General features: G+C 31.9%; 1 protein-coding gene across 1 annotated transcript; it reads right to left on the bottom strand.

The window, feature by feature from the left end:
- Positions 1–507: 507 nt before the first annotated feature.
- LOC113513768 (uncharacterized) lies at positions 508–9,846 on the bottom strand. The gene is made up of 9 exons (XM_052903418.1): positions 9,541–9,846; positions 9,098–9,282; positions 8,452–8,627; positions 7,440–7,626; positions 5,881–6,055; positions 3,413–3,694; positions 2,455–2,639; positions 1,824–1,999; positions 508–814 (listed from the first exon to the last, which is right to left on the bottom strand). Exons 1-9 carry the CDS (start codon positions 9,782–9,784, stop codon positions 619–621), a joined length of 1,806 nt encoding a protein of 601 aa, XP_052759378.1. The 5' UTR covers positions 9,785–9,846; the 3' UTR covers positions 508–618.
- Positions 9,847–10,128: the final 282 nt, after the last annotated feature.

Raw genomic sequence — 10,128 nt, 5'->3', positions numbered from 1 at the left:
CATAGGTCGTCGCCTCGATTGTCATTGTTTTTGTGAAATTTTTAAATTATTCAACACATTTTAGTAAAGCTAATGTTTTGGCATGTGTAAAAGTATTGCACTAATATTCTCTAAGATTTTAAAATGAACGGCCTATTTAGTAATTAGATGTAAATTTGTATTTTGTAAATCTAAAAGTAATGAATATTTTTGCTATAGATTTTATTTCTCTTCAAATCATTCAGACAGCGCAGGCCATATTGTAGAATTATTTCCGATTGCAGTTACATTTTTTGTGTTTAATTGTTAAAAAAAAAATGTATTTACCAAAATAGAAACCTAGTCTATAGCACTCATAATATACCTTTCCAACAGCGAAAAAATTGTAAAAATCGGACCAATAGTAACGGAGATTACCCTGAACATCAAAACTCACAAATTTTACCTTTTCATAAAATTAATATAAATTATGTATGCTTATAACAATAACTTCCATAATATTCCAATGGGTTTATAAATAAGTGAAAATTTGTTTACTAATATTTATTGCACGTACATACATAAAATTTTATAAAAATACTAAAACTGATATGGATGCAAGTTTTTTACAAAAATGAAATAAAATTTCTATTTTGTATATCATTCTATTTTAATAGCCATGTATTTCCACGTGGGAAGAGAACTCTGGATGTTGACACCGAGATGGGATTCCAGCTCTTTACGGGAGATCTCAAAGCTAGTATGCCAGTTTTTCTTCGCGCATACTTTTTGAGCCATATACGTAGTACACCAAGCTCCTGTTAAGGGTATTTTATTTTTCTTGCACATCCAAAATCTAAAATCGATAAGAATTAAAAATATTACCTTTTAGGGTATAACAAGGATTAACAAGGGTTCAGTATCATCATATCATTACATCAGTCTTTAACTGTCCATTGCTGAACACAAATCTCCCCCTTAGGGGATTTTGCCAATAGTTGACAAAATTCCCTTTATAAGTAAGGCTTATTCAGCAGTGTATAGTATACAGCTGCATTATTTTAATTAAAACGAATCTTAAACCTTACGGTAAATATCACACGATACATATATATTTAGATACATACCTACACGAAAGATATAACATACGAACCTTTGTTTGGTAATCAAGTAAAATGTTATCATTTATTTCTATAGGATTTTTTTTATTGTTATATTTAGCTTCCTGTCTCGTTACATGCTATTATACGATAATTTCAAATGTCGGGGGGAAGGGATTGTTAGGAAGAGACTACCGATCCCGTTTCTAATCATAATACCATGTCATTTGAGTCCCATGCGGTTGTCCTTGGAAACTACCGTAGTTAATTCTTGATTCCTTTATCAAAATAGGTCAACTGACCCATTTTGATAAATATAGGTAAGATAAGCGCTGATTTAAGTGGGTATTAGTAGGTCCTTATCTACTAATTCTTTTGCCTTTCTATTATTACCATCGCCATCTTTCTGCTCTCATCCCAATTGTTTGGAGTCGGCGTAATACGATTTTATTCATGTTATCCAAAGTTATGCATAAGAAAAGAATAAAGGCTATATGGGGTAAAGGAAAAGGGTAGAAACTGCAATTACCTAGAGGATGCTGGTCAGAAACTGTAGTAGATTGGGAGGCCAGCGTAGCATTACTGTGGACCTCATTCTAGAACTAAATAAATCACTAGAGGAGGGCGTTTCTGGCACTCCATTCCTTTATCATTCATACATAGATAGACAAATACTTTTTATTGTTTCTTTCAAAAGTTTGCAGTTGTAAATATATTATAAATACAAACAATTACAAAAAATGATCACACAGAAAAAAAAAATACCTGGTTTCTATTTCATAGTAAAACATTCCAAGTGTTCTGTAATCGGGATGAACCGCCATACCCATGTCTTCATAATAACGGTCCACATTGTACTTCTTCATAATATCCTCGACACTAAACAATTTGTTATATATAGATAAAATATCCCTATATCTCCTTACTGCATATGTTCTCGGCTGTTAATAATTAAAAAATTTAACTAACTAATGATTTATATTATTAAACTGTTTTTATTAATTACTGGTAATAAGCAAAAAAAAAAGCAATTTAGAAATCCTATTTAATATTTTCGTAATAAAAAATATTAAATATTTAGTCATTTGATATCGTTTTTTTATATAGTAATTAAAGGATAAGATTAATAAAAATAATAAACATTTGTATAAAAACTTACAATATACTCATACAAGTGACTAGTATTCGAGTACCGTAAGTATCTACTCGAAACCTAAGTGCCTAGCATAAAATATTTTTACAAATTTCGTGATCGAATGCAACCCAAACTTGATGTTAAGATTACATAATACATACTGTTTAAAAATATTAACAATGTTAAAATATCATTCCTCTGGGCTTTTATTTATTATAAATACATGTAAAATCTTTTCATATTAGTTTAAAAAATACGTACATGAAAAATATCATTTATATCTTCATTTGACGTAATCAATTTTACCACAGATGAAGCGACAATTTTCCTGTTAGAATCAACTTCGTCATCAGTCACGTAAATTCTTTTAATACAGGACGGATTCATATATATCTCTGATACAATTTTTCTGAACTCCTTTACAGCTTCTGGATCTTTACTGATACCTATAAGTACGAACATAATAAAGAATTAATGCACTGAAACGTGTAAATATTAAAATATTTAATAAGCTAGTATTTTGCTATTCATTACTATTAAATGCTATTTTTAATGTTCCATGGATGCAGAATAGCTATATCTGGTATCATTTGCAATCTCTTAGAGAGCCTCACATAGCGCCATCTACAGTAAATTATGTATTTCAACTAGATTGGATGATATATAGCAATATCTATATACTGAATCTATATACTGATCCATTATGGAATATATTAAAAGCCTGTTATCCAATATATTTATTTTTTATTTTAACGTATTCGAAAATAGGTTTTCGACCGATATGAACGTCAATATTCAGAGGAACTCAATATATGCATACTGATTATATATATACCCAATATCGGATCAGTATTCATATTATTGATGCCTAATTTCAACATCAATGCAAGATTGAAAAAAAAAACACAATTGAATATTTTCCATTAATTCTAATTGGCTGACAGAAATTTCGAGTACCGTTGGATAGTACTATTTGTTTAATAAGTTTGGAATGGAGCGTTTAGACTTCGGTCATAAGACCGTCGAGGCTGCGTCGCTTCTTTCGCATTCCTTCACCGTTTAGTTCCTTCCCATAGTAAAAGCTAAGACAAAGGGACTCGCCCCGAGATATATTTAAATATTTTAATAGATCCAAGAAAAAAAGAAAGACAATTGTGGATAATCTTAAAAATTTGTTTACAGGTGTGTGACTCATACTGTGACCAAAATTAATTCTTACCTGCAATTTTATGCGTAGTTTCCTCCTTTATGAAGTAATTCATGGTAAAATCCAAAAGCTCCTCGAATATATCTTCAGACAAATCCTGAATACGTAACTTTATGATACTTCCGTCTTTATTATTTTTTAAGTCCACCTTTTCATATGTTTGATTAGGTGTGGATATTAAATTAGAAACATATGCATTTTGTAATCTTTTATTAGTTTTAATGATAAATTGTGTTAAACATCTGAGCGCCAACATGGTACTGTATATGACAAATGCTATATTACAAAGTAAGCCTTGTGATATACGATATACTTTCATTTAAATATATTGTTCAAACCAGACTATACAAACAATCTTTAGAAAATAATATTAATTATCTATATTACAGAGTACAGAGGCATAATGTCTTAGTCCTTTAGCAATGGCAACGCATGAAGGGCATTGTTGGCGACACAGTATACTCTATTATGTCCATGGTACTGTTCATATCTATAGGCGACGGTTACCATCAGGTAGGCCGTCAATATGAGTAAGCCATTCTAAGTTGCATGAAAAATATTTAAATCTATTTAGAGAAATAAATAACTACCTGTAATATACTCGTAACTAAAGATAATTTTTACCTACATCTGTATTATACTAACTTTTGATCCGTCTGTGTATCAATTCTCTGTCAAATTAGTTCCGCTATTTATGTGTGAATAAATGTCTAAACGACTTTATGAATCTTCATATAATATATGCATTGAACAGGGGTTGTCGAACTTTTAAGAGAATGGAACACATATTAAATTTCTTTCATTTTATAGAATCCTATGCCAAATGATTACAAAATAAAGATACTGCGATTTAACTAAAAACAAAATCTATTATAAGAAATATTTAAGTATACAAGTAATGAATTCCTCTCATCAAATATTCTGCGCTAATTCAAAATAACATTTGTGGTATTATTTAATAGCAAAAAAATAAATAATTTTGTGGAACCTTGTTTTACTCAACTAAGAATGGCAAACAAATTGAAGGCCCACCTAATGAAAAGTAGTAACCGTCGCCTATAGACATGAGCAGTACCATGGACATAAGAGAGTATACATGTTTCGCTCATGATACTCCCCATGCGTTCTCAGACTGAATCTTAGTTCATAGGACTCAGATGTTATTCCTTTGTACCCTGTATATTCACTGTCAATATCCCAACCTTTAAACTGAAACACGGCTATGCAAATACAACTGCTTCACGATAGAAACACGAATGCGTAAGAGGTGCCCAAGCAAACGACTTTTGTACAAAGTTGGAAAAGTCACCAAAGTATCAGAAAGTATTTTGGTGACTTTTCTACGGAACCCCTAGAGAATCCACTATGTAGTCTACGCACGTGTACACCTGCGTACATACGCATGCATTGTTCTATGGCTCACGCGCAATCCAAAGCTAAAAGTCTAATATATACCTATTCGAAAATACAAACCCTACTTTTTATACTATTATGTTGGTAAACAAGCATATGACCCATATGATTGTGAACGGGGTTACTATAGCCTATGGACGTCTGTAACATCTGGAAAGTTACGCGCGCGTTACCTGCGTTCGGGAATCATAGAAAGACTATTTATTTTTACTTTTATATATTATTATTTTGAATTGTTTATGTAGCAGGGTTGTCTTCTAGGCTAAATAGACAATTGCTAAAGTTTTAATTTTTAAATCTACACCCTATATCTATGCATGGGTAAAATGAATACCGATCCGATATCTATATATCGGGCTCCTCTGGACATTGATGGTGAAAAAAAGGTCATCATCTATATCAATATCGCCAATATCGGTCAGATATCTCGTTTCTAATATGTTAAAAGTCTATTATGCAATATTATTTTTTGAGTAACAAATTTTTATCATATACTGGCCCAATATGGCCCAATAACCATATAAAATATATAGACATTGCTATATATTACCCATATCTAGCTTTATCTCTGATTCAGAGGGAGACTTTGTACAAAAGTCGATTGCTTGGGTACCTCTATCCATTCGTGTTTCAACCGTGAAGCAATTGTGTTTGCATGGCTGTGTTTCGGTTTGAAGGTGGGATATGGCGTGAATTTACAGGGTACAGAGGAATAACACCTGAGTCCTCAGGAATGGCAACGCATGGGGGTATCATGGGCGAAACAGTATACTCTGTTATGTCCATGGTACTGCTCATATCTATAGGCGACGGTTACCAGTTTCCATCAGGTGTGCCGTCAGATTGTTTGCCATTCTAAATCGTATAAAAAAAAAAGTTAATATGTTTCTCATTTCTTAATTTCAAAATTACTCTTGTGTATATAATAATAATAATACACAGGCGTAATTTTGTAAACTGAGTTCCGCAATTTCTGCTATCAACTTTAATACAAAGTATACTTACTGTCGCAAAAACAATCATGTTTCATGAATTTGTGATTAAGTATTTAAAGCATGCACAACAACCAAACTGTGCTTCCACTGTGATGGAGTATCTGTCCGGAAGTGTAATCAGCAGAAGGTCCAGTAAATAGCTTGTATGGTCCTCGATATTTGGTAATCTCGTAGTAGGATGAACCAGTTGCGAGAAACCATAGGCTAGGGTAAACTCGTGAGTAGACATCCCCATGTAAACAGTGATCTGAGAGCCGAACCACTCAGTGTAAGGAGCATCAAAGTCTCCGAGGATCACTAAATTTGTGGGAGGATACAGCTCAAGAACTTTGTCAGTCGTCAATTGCAAGTGTTTAAAAAGTCGAGTTGTGTTAAGGTCACTCCTATAGGACCAAATACGCTATTCCGGTATCTATGCGTATTTGGTCCTATTGCTATAGGACCAAATACGCATAGATACCGAAATAGCGTGCGTAATCTATACGTATTGACAGAACTGGCAGGTCTTTATCTTCTAGACCATGGATACAATGACAACAGACGTCCTCCCAAACATAAAAACATATCCCGACACGACGTACAAATATGTGCTTATGTTTATATCTAGGGCAACGAAGATATAAAGAGTCCACCTTGCAGGATATCTGCGTCTCCGTAAGAAATAATTGGGCCGGCTTCGCATTTTCGAGGTGATGATGAATTGTGTCGATGTTAGTGTAAAGTCCCTTAATATCACAGAGGAAGAGAGATGTGAATTTTTAAAATATACTAAAAGTAATATTTTAATTGCTTTAAATATATATTTAAAGCAAGTATATAATAAAAACAAAGGGCAGACATTGGGATCGATTCTGAGATATCACTTCTCTAAACCTATTCTTTGACTTTTAATTGATAGTTTCGAGAAATTTCTATTTTTTTATTATTGTAAAATAAATTTATAATTATATATACTTAAATTTATTAGAAATTTAATTTATACTAATTCTTAGAATAAAGATTTCGCTCGCTCTGATACCAAATTGAAATTTTAATTTTAAAGATAGTTATAAAGAAATGACGTTTTAGAATCAATTCCACAGTCGCAAAACCAGGAAATCGCACCTTTATGGTTACATGAACAATGTAACAATAGCGAAGAATGTTGATAAAAGTAACATTTTATGAAATTCAAATATTAGCACAGACGGTTCTGTAAAGACAAATTACGTTTTGTTCTTGCTGATATTATAATAAAAGAAAAAGGATAGATAGATTGGTATTATTTATTTTTTCCTCCATAATATTACAATAGTAAACTTATTAGATATTACAACAGTTAGTAAAAGAGAAGATTCTCACCGTTATAATATTTGCGAATCAATATAAATTAATCATCGCTGGTATTTTAATACAGTCATGAATTATAGTGGCCAGTTTCAGAAACATAATTTATATTAAAAAAAAAAAAAATTCGTCCATGATACATTTTCGTGAAGTATATCTTATGACAAAATATTAAGTACATTTGAAACTTTGAATATAATTAATTCACCGCCATGGATATGGGCATAAAATGAAGCTTAACCTAAATTTTTAAAATTAAGTTCGTATATCAATTTTATAATTATAGTTTTTTAATATCAATCTACTTTTATAGCCATATATTTGCACATTGCGGGGGCATCTTTAATGTTTACACCTAGAAGAGATCCCAGTTTTTTATAAGATATCTCAAAGGCAGTGTCCCAGTTTCTTTCCTCGCATATTTTCTGAGATGCACGCGTAGTACACCAAGCTCCTGTCAGTCGTATTTTATGTATTTTGCACATCAGTCGTCTGAAAAAGTAAATAATAAATTTTCATTTTGTTTTGTCACTTCTTCAAGAAACCTCCATTCGGATTTCACAGTATTGGATACAAAAACATAATGTGTCCCATTCTTGGGTATAGGAACGTGTTAAATATATTATATAGCGGTATCTACCTATATATTGTGGATGTAATTGGTCAGTCAATATATATAACAATAAAATGAAGAACCTAATCGAAATAAACTCACATATTCGTTGTATAAGCCATATTGAAATAGGATAATCTTTATATTCATCTTCAATATTTATATGAATCGAATATTTAGATATCGGAGGGATATCAAAATTCACCATCCCTAATTGGTTGTAGGCATCTGGAATCACTGTCCATGTGATTATAGGGATTGATTACCGTTACCTTGTTTAGCAAACAACGACACAGAGAGGAACAATGGACAATATAAACATAGATAATTTAAAACAAAATCAACTACAAAACGCATAACGGAACGGTCTTATCCTCGGCAAAATGGCAAACGAAAATATCCGTAGATAACGTTTCCGTTAGCGTATGGATGTCTGTCTCGTTCTCTCTTACACGTGTAAGCGATAACGTAAATACCTATCAATCAACTGATTAATTTTTTTTATATTACGAAAATGGCAAACAAGTATACAGCCTAGACCATTATACCAGAGGGAGACTTTGTACAAAAGTCGATTGCTTGGGTACTTCTGTCCCAATCGTGTTTCTACCGTGAAGCAGTTGTGTTTGCATGGCTGTGTTTCGGTTTGAAGGGTGGGATATGGCGTGAATTTACATTTAACAGTTTTACGTGCTATATAATACCTGGCTTCCTCTTCAAAGTGACAAATTCCAAGCGTTCTATATTCCGGATGAACTATCATCCCCAGATCCTCGTAGTAACAATCCACATTGTACATCGACATGATATCTTCGATGCTAAACAATTTATTATATGTGGATAAAATATCGATATATCTCCTTAATGCTTTTGTATTTGCCTGTTAAATGTTAAAAGTAATAGTAAAAAACACATTGATTATGACCGCCATTGTTATTTTAATCATAATACGTATATCCAATTTATTTGTTTTTTTTTCTCAATTTTTATAATATTTTGCTGGTATATATCTGTGTGATTCTGGTATAGAATAGGCCAACACTTCGTTTTTTGTGGGTGTCATAAGAGGCGACTAAGAGATGGCGAGGGATAGGCAGCAGCGTCCCTCTTAAAACTTCTCTAAAACCTAACTGCGGTTACCAATCCGCCAGCCAAGCATGACAACTACTGGCCAAATCCCCCAAGGACGAGGCTTATGTTCAACAGTGGACATTTAAGGGCTGAAATTATGATGATATATTTGTAAAAGTATCATATATATGCCTGCAAGTTATTACAAAAAATGGCAAAACATAAATTGAGTATACCTACTTATATGTATATTGTATAAATATTTTATAATACACCTACGTGTATATTATCATCCGAGTCTTCGTTTGACTTAATTAATTTCATCATAGAGGCAGCGACTATTTTCGTTTTAGAATTAAATTCATCATCGATTGTGTAAATTCTTGTAATGTAAGACGGATGCTTGAACATATTTGTTAAAATTTCTCTGTACTCCTTTACAGCTTCTGGGTATTCACTAATACCTAAGTGTAGAATTTAAATCAAATAGTTTAGAATAAAATTTCTTATGCTTTCCTTACCAATTTCATAAATATGACTTTGTCATCTCTTAGCGGCTCAATCCATCGTCAAGAAATTGTCATATGATATATATGTACTACATAGGATGGAGAAAGACATAGGCTTCTACTCATTCTAGTTTATAAACATATCTTGTTCACTTGGACGAAGCCGTGGGTAAAAGCTAATAAATAAATAAATCTATTTCCGAAAAATCTTACCCGCAATTCTGTGACCAATTTCTTCCTTCACGAAATAATTCATTTTAAGATCCAAAAATAAATCCATTAGATCAATTGATAGGTACTGAATACCTAACCTCACAATACTGCCGTCTCTTCTTTTTAATTGTAATTTATTTATTTCTCTATTCATAGATTTTATATTATTTGCAATTGAAGTGCTTAGTAGATTTCCACGATTACTTATTGAATTGATTCGTAGCAAATGTTTTAAGATCGACATTATTATGACTGGAACTACGATCTGAATCAATGGATTAGAATGTTATTATGAAAAATACCTTATTTATAGCTGTGCGCTTGGACAAGTAATTACTAATAATTGGTACATAATTTAAGATTGTTTTTTACAAAAAAAAAAAAGACTTCAATTATAGTAATACCAGTTATTTTGATTTAAAAACTAAACTACAGTTATCCTGTTTTTCATAAGTACTGAACAGATTATATAGAATTTTTATAACAGCAATCTGTAAGTATATACTTTCAGATAAATGAATAACTTTTCAAATTGATCTATAAGTGACGGAGTTATGAGGAAACAAACACAGAAAAATACAACCGAAT

Source organism: Galleria mellonella, unplaced genomic scaffold (assembly GCF_026898425.1).
Source record: "Galleria mellonella isolate WM207_F2 unplaced genomic scaffold, CSIRO_AGI_GalMel_v1 utg139, whole genome shotgun sequence".
Taxonomy (NCBI): Eukaryota; Metazoa; Arthropoda; class Insecta; order Lepidoptera; family Pyralidae; genus Galleria; species Galleria mellonella.
The sequence above is the reverse complement of the archived record's forward strand: the minus strand, read 5'-3'. Positions and strand labels throughout refer to the sequence as shown.